Genomic DNA, 15,597 nt, shown 5'->3' on the forward strand with positions numbered 1-15,597 from the left:
GGAATACCAATTCCCGGCGGCTCTTCGGAATCAAAAGCTGCATGACTCGCTCTTTAGTTTGAGTGTCCTGCGTCACTCGGTATAATCTATCCTTCATAATCGTGAAGTAGGGGAAGGACAGGGTGGCGTTTGGCTGGAGCATTTGACCATCGATTACTCTCACTTGGTCAAACGCATGCCGCAGAGTCTCGTCTCGCGACTGCTCTAATGGAAAACCCGCGAGGGATTCTCCAATAGAGAGAGAAGGGGCCAGCGGCTCCTCACTCTGACGCGGAGCTGACGTAGATGGCTCTGTGACAGCTGTTCCCACCAACGCGACACCAGGACCTCCCCCTGTTAACTTATGGCAGGACCCACTCTCCACTAAATGTGTCATTAAATCTCGAAATCCCGGCCAATCCGTCCCCAAAATTATTTAGTGGGTAAGGCGAGGATTAACCGCCGCCTTCACTATAAAATTTTCCCCTAGAAAAAAAATGTGGACTGACACTAGAGGGTAGTTGTGAACATCCCCGTGCACACACAACACCTTTGCCAATTGTGCTCCCCCGATGCCTCGTCTTGCACCAGGCTTTGGTGGATTGAGGTCTGATTACAGCCAGAATCCACCAATGCCTGATATGTATCCCCTTGGATACTCACCGGTATGCAATACGCTCCGGCCCGATCGAGGGCTGCTCCTGGCGCATCGGGGATCCGAACCACCGCGCCCACCTCCATTACCGAGCACTGCTGTTGGAGGTGGCCCGGCTCCCCGCAGCGCCAGCAAACTGGCCCGGGCTTCTTCTCTGCACTAGTGCTCTGGGGCTCATTCACCTGAGGGGGGGAAGAGACAGACACAGAAGGGAGACACGGGAGGGCACCGCGGGTGTGGTGGGCCGGCTGAGGTGGCGCTGGCCCCCGCCTCCGGGGTGGGGGAATGGGGCGAGGAGGAGACACAGGAGGAGGGGAGAGAGAGAGAAAGGAGAGAAGAGGTCGTCTGCTGTCCTGCCGTCGGGACAGCCGCCAAATGTTCCTCCGCCAGCTCAATTGCCTGATCCAGCGACGCCGGGCGGTGGGACTGGACCCACTCTGCGGTTCCCTCTGGTAAACGCACAACGAACTGCTCCAGTACCACCTGGTCGATGAGTCTCTCGGCATCACGGTTGTCGGCCCTCAACCACTGCCAGCAGCCGTCTCGGAGTTGCTGGCCGAACGCGAACGCCCAGCTGACTTCCTCCAAGCGCAAAGCGCGGAAGCACTGACATTGTTGCTCGGGGGTGTGTCCCAAGTTCAACAAGTTCCCACAACATGCCCACCAAATCATTTGTGCCCTGAACACACCTATCTTTCCCTGGAATGCAAAATCCACAAACTCACCCACAGTAAACGACTGGTTTAAGCAGAGTGAGCAAGTGTGGGAGAGCACCCACCAATGCCAAGAACAGGTGGGAGTAAGAAAACCAAGCAGTTTGCTGACAGTTATAGGGGAAACCCCCTCAAGATGATCATGTTTGGCTGTCCACAAAGGACCTCAGGAGCATGCAGAGGAAGACAAATCTCAGCATGAGGTATATCGGCCCAGAAAATATCCTCCAGTGTATCAACAGAATAACCTAAAATTTAAACCTGTCACAACACTGCTGACTCTCCCCCTTAGTTCATGTATCACACATTATTTTGTAATCTCTGGACCCCTATCCATGAACATTCCTTCCACCAAACCACCTGCACATCATGATGTACAAGGACAACCCACATCAAATCCTCAATTCATGACAAAAAGAATTTAATTGGAGAATCTGATAGATTGGCAGGGCTATGGCCCTGAGAAACAGTGCTGAATTCAAGCTAACAACATCCTCAAACCCCTAATCTGCCAGTAACTTCATGCAAAGCATCCAGACGGTTACAGCAGAAAGAGTTCCACTCTTTGCTTTACTCAACTCTCACATTCACAGTCACCTGATTATTGATCATGCACACCTTTTGCCCATTACAACCAAGCACACGCATTACATTACATTCCAGGCATTGAGCAGAGGCTCTTATCCAGAGCATCGTACAACAGGACTGAGACACACCCACAGCAGTGGGCAGCACAGGGAGCAGTTAGGGGTTCGGTGCCTTGCTCAAGGGCATGTCAGCCATTCCTGCTGATCCAGGGAATCAAACTGGTGAACTTTTAGTCCCAAAGCTGCTTCTTAAACTTTAGGCCATGGCTTCCAGAGGTGGAAAAACTGGATTGACAAAGTAAAAGTCCTGCTTAGGTTTTCCTTCTGCCTGTGCTCTCAACACAGGTGATTTCACCAACTAGCTCATCAACCAGGCTTAGGGGATGTGGTAATTAGGATCAGCTGGTTCATTGAATTGGCTGGAGCAAAAATTTGGCAGGGTTTTTACTTTCTGCACCCGGGTTTTTCCACCTCTGATGGCTTCCCATATATACAGTTGTAACGGTTCAATACATGTGGGTGGAGCACAGAGGACGGCAGGACAGAGATCAGGTGTTACCAGAGGCTTTACTGCCACACTTTTCAGTCTAACAATGTATATATTTCAAACGCATCAGAGACACACACGCCAGCGTCTCGTCCAGGGATGAGCTCCTCTGCTCTCTGCTCTCCCTCCCTAAATAGGGCGCGGTCACTGGGAAGACACACACAAACAGGTTAATTGCCGTCAGGTGTAGTGATTCTGCCACTTACCTTCCCTGACTCCGCCCTCCTGTCACAGACCGGCGCTTGACCACGCCCCCGCTGCCACATACCACCACCGCCCGACTCAGGCCGGGCGGCCGTCTGGCCTGCAGCCGACTCCCCCCCCCCCGACAGGAGAGGAAGTCCGCCACGACCATCTGTGTCCCCGGCCTGTGGACCACCTTGAAATTGAAGGGTTGGAGTGCCAGATACCAACGGGTGATCCGCCCGTTGGCATCTTTCATGCGGTGGAGCCACTGGAGGGGCGCGTCGTCCGAACAGAGGGTGAAATGGTGTCCCAGCAGGTAGTAATGAAGGGCGAGAACCGCCCACTTGATCGCAAGACACTCCTTCTCGATCGTGCTGTAGCGCCCCTCACGCACTCACAGCTTCTTGCTAATGTACAGGACGGGGAGGTCCTCCCCCCCCACCTCCTGGGACAAAACCGCCCCCGGCCCTCTGTCCGATGCATCAGTCTGCAACACAAAGGGGAGTGTAAAAGTCAGGGGAGTGTAAAAGTGGCCACCCACACAGTGCAGCCTTCACTTCAGAAAAAGCCAGCTGGCATTGCTCCGTCCACTGGACCAGATCTGGTGCCCCCTTTTTAGTGAGGTCAGTCAGCGGGCTGGTGACATCCGAATAATTAGGTATAAACTTACGGTAATAGCCAGCCAGCCCCAGGAACTGTCTCACCCCCTTTTTGGTCTTTGGCCTCGGGCAGGCCGCAATCGCTACCATCTTATTAATTTGGGGACGCACCTGCCCGTTGCCCAAGTGGAAGCCCAGATACCGTACTTCCACCCTCCCAATCGCACACTTCTTTGGGTGGGCTGTGAGCCCCGCTCGTCTCAGCAACATAAGGATGGCCCTCAGATATTCGAGGTGCCTCTGCCAGTCATTACTATAGATGATAATATCATCCAGATAGGCAGCCACACAAGTGGCGTGAGGGCGGAGGACTCTGTCCATCAGCCGCTGATACGTAGCGGGTGCCCCAAACAGAAGGGTGATGAATTGGTGTAAACCAAACGGTGTGGAAAAGGCCGTTTTCTCTCGGGATAGTGGAGTCAAGGGGATCTGCCAATATCCCTTCGTCAAATCCAACGTCGAATAAAAGCGAGCAGTGCCGAGTTGATTGAGCAACTCATCAATACGAGGCATCGGGTACGCATCGAATTTAGACACCGCGTTGACTTTTCTGTAGTCCACACAGAACCGGACCGACCCGTCGGCCTTGGGTACCAAGACCACCGGGCTGCTCCAGTCACTGTGGGACTCCTCGACGATGCCCATTTCGAGCATGGTCTCAAGTTCTTCCCAAACCACCTTTTTTTTGTGTTCGGGTAACCTGTAAGGGCGGCTGCGCACTACTACCCCCGGGGGCGTCTCTATGTGGTGCTCTATGAGGTTGGTGCGACCGGGCAGGGGCAAGAACACATCCGAAAACTCGGTCTGCAACTGGGCGACCTCCGTGAGTTGGGTCGGGGAGAGGTGGTCTCCACAGGGGACCGGAGAGTTGCATGATGCCAATGCCCTCCTTTGAACCTCCGGTCCCAGCTCCGCCTTCTCCGGAACCACTGACACCAATGCCACGGGGACCTCCTCATTCCAGAGATTAAGCAGATTGAGGTGGTAAATTTGTAGTGCCCCACCCCTATCCATTCGCCTCACCTCATAGTCGACGTCCCCGACTCGCTGTGTGACCTCAAAGGGCCCTTGCCACTTGGCGATCAATTTGGAGCTCGAAGTGGGCAACAGTACGAGTACTTTATCTCCCTGGGTGAACTCCGTAATGTGTGTACCCTTGTTGTACAGGCGGGCTTGCCGTTCCTGGGCCTGCCGCAAATTCTCCTGAGTTAGGTGGGTGAGCGTGTGGAGTTTTGCGCGCAGGTCCATAACGTATTGAATTTCATTCTTGCTTTGTGAAGGTCCCTCCTCCCAATTTTCCCCCAGCACGTCTAGGATGCCGCGCAGCTTACGCCCATATAATAATTCGAATGGGGAGAACCCCATGGAGGCTTGGGGAACCTCTCGCACTGAGAACAACAAGGGCTCGAGCCACTTATCCCAATCACTTGCGTCCTCACTTACAAATTTTTAATGATATTTTTGAGAGTGCGATTGAACCGTTCCACTAAACCGTCCGTTTGTGGGTGATACACACTGGTGCGGATCGGCTTAATCCCCAATAACCCATACAGTTCGCACAGTGTCCGTGACATGAATGTAGTGCCTTGATCAGTCAGAATCTCTTTCGGGATTCCGACTCGGGAGATGACGCGGAAGAGTGCCTCTGCAATACTGCGTGCTGAGATATTGCGCAGAGGCACTGCTTCCGGGTATCACGTTGCATAGTCCACCAGAACTAATATAAAGTGGTACCCTCGTGCTGACCGATCTAATGGCCCGACGAGATCCATCCCAATTCTCTCAAACGGGGTCTCGATCAATGGAAGAGGGCGCAACGGCGCTTTTGGAATGGCCGCTGGATTTACTAACTGGCATTCGCGGCATGCCGTACACCACCTACGAACATCGCCGCGAATCCCCGGCCAATAGAATCGGGCCATTATTCGGGCTAGTGTCTTATCCTGCCCTAAGTGTCCAGCCATGGGATTAAAGTGAGCCGCCTGGAATACCAATTGCCGGCGGCTCTTTGGAATCAAAAGCTGCGTGACTCGCTCTTTAGTTTGAGTGTCCTGCGTCACTCGGTATAACCTATCCTTCATAATTGCGAAGTAGGGGAAGGACGGGGTGGTGTTCGGCTGGAGCATTTGACCATCGATTACTCTCACTTGGTCAAACGCATGTCGCAGAGTCTCGTCTCGCGATTGTTCTAATGGGAAATCCACGAGGGATTCCCCAATAGAGAGAGGAGGAGCCAGCGGCTCCTCACTCTGACGCGGAGATGACGTAGACAGCTCCCGCCAAAGCGACACCGGGACCTCCCCCTGTCAAATGGCAGGACCCACTCTTTACTAAGCGTGTCATTAACCCCCGAAATCCCGGCCAATCAGTCCCCAAAATTAAAGAGTGGGTAAGGCGAGGATTAACCGCCGCCTTCACTATAAATTTTTCCCCACTGAAAAAAATGTGGACCAACGCCAAAGGGTAGCTGTGAACATCCCCATGCACACACAACACCTTCACTCCCTGTGCTCCCCCCAATGCCTTGTTTTGCACCAGGCTTTGGCGAATTGAGGTCTGATTACAACCCGAATCCACCAACGCCTGATATGTAGCCCCTTGGATACTCACCGGTATGCGATACGCTCTGGCCCGATCGAGGGCGGCCTCTGGTGCATCGGGGATCCGAACCACCGTGCCCACTTCCATTGCCGTGCACTGTTGTTGAAGGTGGCCTGGCTCCCCGCAGCGCCAGCAAACCGGCCCGGGCTTTCCCTCTGCACCGGTGTTCTGGGGCTCACTCACCTGAGGGGGGGGAGAGACAGACACAGAAGGGAGAAACGGTAGGGCACCGCGGGTGCGGCGGGCTGGCTGGGGTGGTGCCGGCCCCCATCTCCACGGTGGGGGAATGGGGTGAGGACGGGACACAGAAGGAGGGGGAGAGAGAGAAGAGGAGAGAAGAGTAGATGCCATCTGCTGTCCTGCCGCCGGAACAGCCGCCAAATGATCCTCCGCCAGCTTGACTGCCTGATCCAGCGACGCCGGGCAGTGGCACTGGACCCACTCCGCGGTTCCTGCGGGTAAGCGAGCGACGAACTGTTCCAACAGCACCTGGTCGATGATCCCCTCGGCGTCGCGGTCGTCGGCCCTCAGCCACCGCCAGCAGGCGTCCCGGAGCTGCTGGCCGAACGCGAACAGCTGGCCGACTTCCTCCAAGTGCAGAGCGCAGAAGTGCTGGCGCTGTTGCTCTGGAGTGCGCCCCACATGCTGGAGGACGGCCTGGCGGAGGTCCGAGTAGGCCAGCCGGCGGTCGGCGGGGAGCTGTAGCACAGCCAGCTGTGCCTCTCCCGTTAGGAGGGGGAGGAGGCGCGCCGCGCGCTGCTCCATCGGCCACCCTGAGGCTTCTGCGACCTGTTCGAATAGCGTGATGAACGCCTCGGGGTCATCCTGCGGGCCCATCTTGGTGACGGTGAGGGGAGACGGGCCCGCGGCCGGAGCGCTGGTGGACCCCGCCGACGCGAGGAGGTGCCGGAACGCCTCGTGGTCTTCTTGCTGGGCCAGCACCAGGGCTTCGAAGTGCCGATCTTGTTCCTTCCGGAGGGTGACGAGCACCTGGTGCTGGCTTTGCTGGGCCATGGCGAGGGCGTGGACCAGGTCAGCGAACGGGGAGGACTCCATGGGGCTGATCAGTTGGTGCTCCACTCTGGATCCCGGGTTTCGGCACCACTGTATTGGTTCAATACGTGTGGATGGAGCACAGAGGACGGCAGGACAGAGATCAGGTGTAACCAGAGGCTTTACTGCCACACTTTTCAGTCTAACAATGTATATATTTCAAGCGCATCAGAGACACAAACGCCAGCGTCTCGTCCAGGGATGAGCTCCTCTGCTCTCTGCTGTCCCTCCCTAAATAGGGCACGGTCACTGGGAAGACACACACAAACAGGTTAATTGCCGTCAGGTGTAGTGATTCTGCCACTTACCTTCCCTGACTCCGCCCTCCTGTCACAGACCAGCACTTGACCACGCCCCCGCTGCCACAACAGTATATACAGACTCTGAACTCTGCCACTTTGCAAAGTACATGCTCAGTGTGTGCTACCTGACCTTAAAAAGACTTTGAATCTTCAGGTGATACTCTGGTTGTGATACCTGGTTTTCATATTTTGCATATCACCAATTCACGGTTGTTTGCACATCGCCTGACTTTCTGCCTGTTCCTGATTCTGAGTCTGATTCATGTTTTGGATTTGTCTGCATTCTCTCTTCATAAATATCTTCACTTGCATTTGCATCTGGCTCCTGACTTTACCTGATTCCTTCATCTCACACAAGAACTTATTCTGGAGATGGAGAGGGGAATGTCCAGGACTGGGGATTAGATAAGTACAAGAAAATAGTACAGAAAGATAACGATAGCCGTTTACTGAGCACATTCAGTAAACAGCTGATTCTTCCACGCTGCACAACTGAGAGACACAGGAAATCATTCCTCCCTGTTGCAGTCAAGCTGTACAATGCCACTGTATAACTGTGCTACACTGGCTTACCATGGACACTGTTTTCTTAATTCAGGTGCAATATATGTATATAGGAATCATGAATATAGAATCACTTCATTTTGCTTTTATTTGAAGTTAAGTTATTTAAATTTATTTTAATTCTTTTGTCAGGTGATTTTATCTTCTATTTTTAGACATGTTTACTTCTCTGATTCAGGAGCTTTGTAGCAAAGTTGAATTTCCTTCTGGGGATTAATAAAGTAATTCTGATTCTGATCATTTGTTTTCATAATTTGTTTTAAGGTGGAGGGCATTGGGTGTGAATTAGCTGACCTTTTTTTTTTTTTTTTGGGGGGGGGGGGGGGGGGGGTATGGTTTAACCAGTGAAGGTGCCCACAGTCCACACAATAACAAAAAGACAAATCTCATGAGAGTTTCTAAATTTTCAGAGTTAAAAGAAGTTTAATTCAGATAAATTCTGCTGAATGTAGGATTTGACCTTTATTTGACAAACTTTTGCCATCAGAACAGATTTATGTAAGGTTTAGTGGAAATATTCAATATTTGTCTATCATCTGTGAAGATGAGGGAATGGACCGATATGGACTGATTTAATAGCAACAGAATAACTGACCACATCATCAAGTGAAGAAACAGAAGGAGTCAGTTTTAACCAGTAAAACTGAAAGATGAGTGAAGTGAGAGAGAGATTTACATGGAGACGGCTGAGTGATCCTCTTTCTCCCAGAATAGAGCAGCACTTTCACCAGATGTTCAACTTCCTTCAGCCAAACTCACTGAAGCACAACACACAGCACTGAATCTCCAGCTAAACACACTCTCTCCTCACACTGATAATGACTATTAACTCCAATAAAAGAACACACAATGTCCACAATGAAGCTTTATTTCAGCAGAGCAAAACTACAGGAAGAGCAACAGGACAGTGAAGAGAGTAAAGACAGAAATGTCAGCATTGTGTAGAATTGAAACTCTATTGTAGATGGATGTGTAAGCAGCTGAGTGTTAAATTCTATCTTGGAGCTGTTAGCCTTCACACTGGCTCTTTCTGAACGTGACCGGATGATTGACGCCGTCATGGGAGACCGTACAGACAAACTCCTCCCCCTTTTCCCAGAGTGCTTTGCTGAGGGTCAGGGTGCTGCTGCGTGTGTAACCGTCCTTCTTGTGTTCTTCTGCGCTGGTCAGAACCCCGTTCTTCACCTCTGAGCCGTCCACTGTCCAGCTCACCAGCGCCCCCTGTGGAGAGTAGGCAGACAGCAGGCAGAGCAGCGAGGCCGATCCCTCAGACAGCTGCAGAGAGGAGGGAGGGAGCAGAGACACGGAGGGCTTCACCGTGGGACCGGCTGGAGACCACAAACACAATAAACACACACATTTACACACGCTTACACAACATTTACTCATTACTGCTGATTAAGAGTCCAGACTGGAGACATTCATGTGTGTTCAGTAATCAGTGCAGTGATCCACACTGTTCTCACATTACTGCAGTTCAGGAGAAACTTCTGGAAACTTCTATGACCTTCAGCAGCATCTATAAACTCTACCCATAGACATAAAAACAGTTCCTAACTCTAAAACTCATTAAAGCCTAGGCTTTAAAAGCTTTAGGCTTAAAGTCATTTGGCTTCAGGTCCACGAACAAACAAAGAGAACATTGCTTTACCCATCAACACAATTTACACAGACTGCTTTATAGAAATGTCAGTGAGGACAGAAATTATATTTAACTTTACATCTAATGTTATCAGTGAAACTGATGGAGAAAAGAAATTGCATTTTAGAGTTTAAGGAAAATTTTAATCACTTACTTTTGATGATGAGTTTGGTTCCTCCACCGAAAGTCCACCACAGTGATACATTCTAATGAAGCCGTCGTACAAAAACCTCTGTTACACTCCAGTGACCACACACACACACACACACACACACACAGAGACAGAGTTGTGGTGTTTGCATGTGTGTGCTGTGTCACTGCTGCACACACTTTAAGAGCTGTAGTGCTGATTAGAGTGTGTTCAGTCCTTTCAGAGCCACTGACACGCAGCACAATGATGATGGTACTGATTCTACTGCTGGGGACACTGGGACTCCTCGCTCACCGTGAGACACTCTCTTTACTTTTATTATTCAGACAAATCATCACATCACTCTCACACTCACTACTACATTTGTTTCCATTCTTTTAACTCTGCATCCTTTTCTTTAGAGTCCTTTGGGGAAATCGTCCTGACTCAGTCTCCAGGATCTCAGTCTGTTTCTCCAGGACAATCTGTTACTCTCACCTGTACAGCCAGTCAGAGTGTTACTAATGACCTCCAGTGGTACCTGCAGAAACCTGGAGAAGCTCCTAAACTCCTGATCTATGATGCAACGAGTCGTCAGTCTGGGATTCCAGGTCGTTTCAGTGGCAGTGGATATGGTTCACAATTTAATCTAAAAATCTCTCGAGTTCAGTCTGAAGATGCAGGAGATTATTACTGTCAGCAGGATTACAGCTCTCCGTACACACAGTGTTATAGCGCCGTACAAAAACCTCCCTCAGCTGTAGAGGAAGTGCTCTGACTCAGAAACACACACTGATCTGAGAACAGCTGCAGAGCTGCTAAAGCTGCACTCCACTGAACATCATCAACTCAAACCCACTACAGCACTAAGCACTTTCATCATTATTAGCACTTTAATAATTTACAATCAATAGTTAATTTATTAAACATGATCTGTTAGTTTCTTCATCATAAGATAAATGTTATATTTACTGAAGTATCTCATAATGACTGTGATTATCATGTTGTATAATGGCATCATTGATAATGTAAAAAGATGACTTGCTAGTGAGTTAGATTAGATTAGATTAGATTAAACTTTATTGATCCCTTTGGGCGGGTTCCCTCAGGGAAATTAAGATTCCAGCAGCATCATTACAGATAAACAGAGAAAAGAAATAGAGAAAACTTCTAGATAAATGAAAATAAATTAAGTATTTACATATCCAAATACAAAAAGAATAAGATTTGGGGAAGAGAGGAAGGGGGGAGAGAGAGGAGGGGAAAATAGGAAAAAGGGGGCAGACAGCAGCCAGAGTGAGTGAGTGAGTGAGTGAGTGAGTGATTTCCCTCCAGAAAATGTCAGTTTGCTTTTCCTCAGTTTCTTTTTGTTGGAATATGTTCCAAGCCTGAAACTCAGGAATCTATTTTTTTTTTTTTTTTTACCAAAGAAATGAAATTGACCGACAGAACATGAAATATCTTGGGTTCATTCTGTCTGCAATGAAATACAAGTCACAGTAAATTTAGAAATCACTGCTTTCTTTATTTATTTGTATTTACCATTCAGTCCCAGCTTTTTCTGATTTGGGGTGTAGAATAGACCCTGTGATGTGTTGCTTTAATTGTTGTCTCTGTCAGATCTTGATCATAGACTTTTTACAAAACTAACCGTACTCTACCCTCTGGTTTACGTCCCTCCTACACATTCCACCCCACCCATGTGTCCCTACCAGCTTTCAAACCAAACCTATGCTCTTGGCTGCAGAGCTGCTCTCCACTGAACCTCATCAAATGTGTTCATGTTTAAAGAAGAATCATTCCTGAAAAGCAGAAAACTCATCAGCTGTTCCTTCTGTGATGAAAAGTCCGCTGATGTGTCTGATGGTGTCTGATAATTTCCACCTTCTGCTAAGAGCAGCTTTAAGACACAGTCCAGTGCGTAATCATTAAATAATATTCAATATTAATACATGGTTTATTATCCGCAAAGTAAACCCACCAACCAGCCTCCTTTTCTCCCTGAACTTGGTCAAATGCAGACTGTTGTACAGTGATGTGGTCACTAGATGGTGCTGTAACAGAACTGGACTCGTGTTGATTGGTTGCTGTGATGAAGAGAAGCTGGATTGGGGATTTGAACATATACTTGGCTGTCTCATAAAATAATAAACTCATTTTGCATTTTTTTCTGTTTTGCAAAATATTTGTCCAGTTAATAATATCTTCAGTATGTCCCGAGGATGCATGTCTGAGTCCGAGTACATCTCCAATGTGCGAGCGAGCTTAATTAGACTCAAACTACTGTAGCTAGAGTAGCTGAACTAGACTTAACAAGACTGTAACATACACACAGCACTCCTGCAGGCCTATTCTTATATTTGTTGTTTGATTAAGACCTGCTTTAGTAGATCAGATTATGGAGGTTTGTTCACTGAGGAAGAATTGTTGAAAAGGAGAAGTGAGTTGCATCTATAAATCCATCCCCCCAATAGCTGTAAAATGTCCCCCAACCCACCCAGCTGAATAAAAGAAGTCTTGAGTAGTGAAACCCACAGAGAGATCAGTGACGTGAGAGAGAGATTTACATGAAGATGGCTGAGTGGTTCTCTTTCTCCCAGAATAGAGCAGAACTTTCACCAGATGTTTCCATCGAGAGAGGTTCCACTTTGCATTATCAGCTCATGCTTCAGCGCTTTGCGAGTGTTTATAGTCCTGTGACTTTAACACTTCATGACTGAGAGCTGCTGCTCAGCGACTTCACCCACAGCAACCATGAGTTTGATCAGCGTCTTCATCTGCACACTGGCCCTCTGCGCTCGAGGTAGGACTTCACTCAATAAAAATGATTTTGCAAGACAGCTAGAACTTATGTGACCTATATTTTTTTCTTTTTCAGGATCCCAATGTCAGGCCATTGTGACTCAGAGTCCTGCAGTGAAATCTGTTTCTCCAGGAGACACACTCACCATCAGCTGTAAAACTAATGTTGCTGTCGATAATGACTGTGGTGGTAATTATGACTGTTTGTCCTGGTATCAGCAGAAAGCTGGAGAAGCTCCTAAACTCCTGATCTATCGTGCTAACAGAAGAGAATCAGGTATTCCTGAACGTTTCAGTGGCAGTGGATCTGGAACTGATTTCACTCTGACCATCAGTGGAGTCCAGACTGAAGATGCTGGAGATTATTACTGTCTAACGATTCATGAGAACACATTCGAATCTTCACCGTTCACACAGTGTTAGAGCGTCGTACAAAAACCCCAGTGATTGTGACATCTGCAGATGCAGGTGCTGAGGAGGATGACGTGAAACAGCAGAATGACTCACTATGGAGGAGAACAAACACAACACACTCACACACACGAGTAAAATCCAGCTTTCTCAGCTGTGAAAAATTTTAACAAATAGAATGCAACTTAATGACCTCTCTAATGTCCAAGCCATTATACTTTTAATCTTCTCCCAGGTGGTACTTCATGGCAGGGTCGTCTGTTGGCCACAGTCATTAAAGCAATTCTAGAAGTGGACATCCAAGAATTTTGTTCACAAGCCTCCATTCAGTCTTCCACATCTCCATCCTCTGAACATTCCTTTGTACATAAGTAGGATGGTGCATTGTGTCTGTGTATCAAATGCCATGGTTTGGTCCCATAGTTAAGTAGTGCTGTCTGCTACCTTTAGAACCCTCAGCCATCGAACAGTTCCATAATGTTCATGTGACAGAGGGGGCATGGTCAAGCTTCATCTGTGGATAGAGAAAGGAGGTGGGTTTTCCTTCCAGTAGAGGCCATGAGCCAGAGAGAAATGGAGGTGGTGGAGCCTCCACACAAGACACGAATCTTAAAGTACAAGTCTAACGAAAATTACATCATAAAATCCCAGGTTTTCTGTGTGTGATATGCTCAAATAGGTTGTAAAGTTTACCGATGAATAAAAAATTGGTTAGAAAAATAAATGTTTTGCATCTGAATACTGTTCCAAAAATCACTAAAAGCGTGTCCACCATTATTAGATCGCAGCGATTCACAGGTCAGTGGCACTGCATGTGTAACATCATATGCACCACTGCCTTCTTTTCTGTCCACACAGACTCTATACTTTTCTCTCCAAAGTGGCATGCATTATTGATACTGATTCTTTTGAAAAAGACACAAAAGCTCTTCAAATTCCTCTTCAATCTTTGGTTGGTTGTCTGAAGACGATTTAGAACCTATAGCCACAGAGAAAGAGATGGACAACTACGCAAGCCAAGTCACTCTTGAAGAAGAAGATTACCAACTGCTTGAACAGCTTTCTGAAACCCAGGAAGTTAATACATAATACAAATCAAAATTAGCTTATTTATTTATTTATTTATTTATTTCCTTACTTACTTATTGATTTGGTGTTCAACTTTCACAGTTATGATAAAGCAGTGTCTCTTTGTAATTATGATCTCTGTATCCTCACTTGGTAGGCACAAGGCTAAATAATAGCAATAAATAGTCACTTTCACTTTCAGTGCTGGAGCCAGCAGGAACAGGTGGCGCATTGTGCCATACGCATTGTGCACAGCAAGTGCACACAGCAGCAAGGAATCTGTGAGGATTCACCTCCAAAACTAAGTTGATCATAAAACTACAACCTTTTCTGGTTCTAACAGTACCAATTAGTGTAGACCCTTTCTATTTTGTGCTACAATGTTAAAGCATATATGCAGAACCATGGCCTCACATTTTGTTCATAAATGCCTTAAGACCTCATGAATGGCACAGGAATAGTTTTAAGCGTTAACAATAAATCTAATTTCGTAATTTTTATGATTAAAATGCTTCATCTAGGTAGCGGTCTGAGTGAATGACCTTGATGTCAGTGATGTCACCGCAGGAAGGCTATCGGTCTCATCGCCATTTCTATTATACTAAGACACAGCTGACTGCAACTCTGATCCTCCATTTTGAGCTAATGTATCACCATGCCATGTAGATGTGTTGCTGGCAGGTGCAGCAACATGACAGAAGGTGGATTAATGTTACATTCATGGTCCAAGTATGTTCAAACTGCAAAGATTTGGACGCGTTTTGCGAGAAATTAATGGATTGGGTGCTTACAAAGTGGTTTCTCCTCTGCTGTGCACATTTTACTGAGGACTCATATGAAACCTCTGATCTGTTGAGGAGCATTGGTTATAAGCCCACATTGAAAGAGGGTGCATTTTCAACAATTAAGAAAAGAAGACTAAAAGAAAAGGAAAGTAAGTTCAGTTGCACCAGTTCTCCTGGAGTGTGAGCCGAGCAGTAATGGCGGAGTACTCAGTATGGAGAATGAGTGGACCAGTCATCAGACTTATGCACTGGATACGATCCACTCAGAAATGTATTTAAAAATAAAGATTCTGCATATCTTCTTTAAGTAGAGGTGTGTGTGTGTGTGTGTGTGTGTTGGGGGGGGGGGGGGGGTTCAGCGTGCAATTACCATTATTTATTTTATACTAAAATAACCATATCCCTGCAACCATAAAATATTTTTTTTAAAAATTCCAAAACCTATGATCTCCTTGCGGTGTCCCTTTACAGAGAGCTGATTTTAAGGTGAATTGACCCTGTTTGAAATTTGAAGGTGAAGTCCCTACAATAATCACAGAATTGGCGCAAAGGAAAAGGCTATTGCGAGATTAATTTATAATTTATACTTTATCACTCTGTGATAAACTTCCCTGTGTATTTCTGAATCTTGTCATTGCCTTTTTGTCCACTGAAACACGTGTGATGTTATATTGCATCTAAAACCATGAGTTCAATATCAAATGAATGGACACACCATCCTGTTATCTCTCTCAACTAACTCATCGTTTTTTGTTGTTTTTTTCTGTATTTATAGGCTCTGAAAGAGATTCTCTCACAATATGAGAAAAATGTCCGCTGTTCAATTAATACTGCATCTTCAGGTACTGTTAACACATCATATCCATCTTCCGTCAAATACTGTAAACAAAATAAACTGTCTAAACAACAACAA

The 15,597-nt window shown here is 47.5% G+C and overlaps 2 gene segments (V, D, J or C); both read left to right on the plus strand.

The window, feature by feature from the left end:
* The first annotated feature begins 9,843 nt into the window (after nt 1-9,843).
* On the plus strand, nt 9,844-10,502 carry LOC132875226 (immunoglobulin kappa variable 3-15-like). The segment is given in 2 exon segments: nt 9,844-9,934; nt 10,041-10,502. Coding segments are annotated over 2 exon segments (408 nt in total).
* Nucleotides 10,503-12,318: 1,816 nt separating this feature from the next.
* Nucleotides 12,319-13,555, plus strand: LOC132875235 (Ig kappa chain V-III region PC 7043-like). The segment is given in 2 exon segments: nt 12,319-12,421; nt 12,497-13,555. Coding segments are annotated over 2 exon segments (438 nt in total).
* The last annotated feature ends 2,042 nt before the right edge of the window (nt 13,556-15,597 follow it).

Source organism: Neoarius graeffei, chromosome 2, assembly GCF_027579695.1.
Source record: "Neoarius graeffei isolate fNeoGra1 chromosome 2, fNeoGra1.pri, whole genome shotgun sequence".
Lineage (NCBI taxonomy): Eukaryota > Metazoa > Chordata > Actinopteri > Siluriformes > Ariidae > Neoarius > Neoarius graeffei.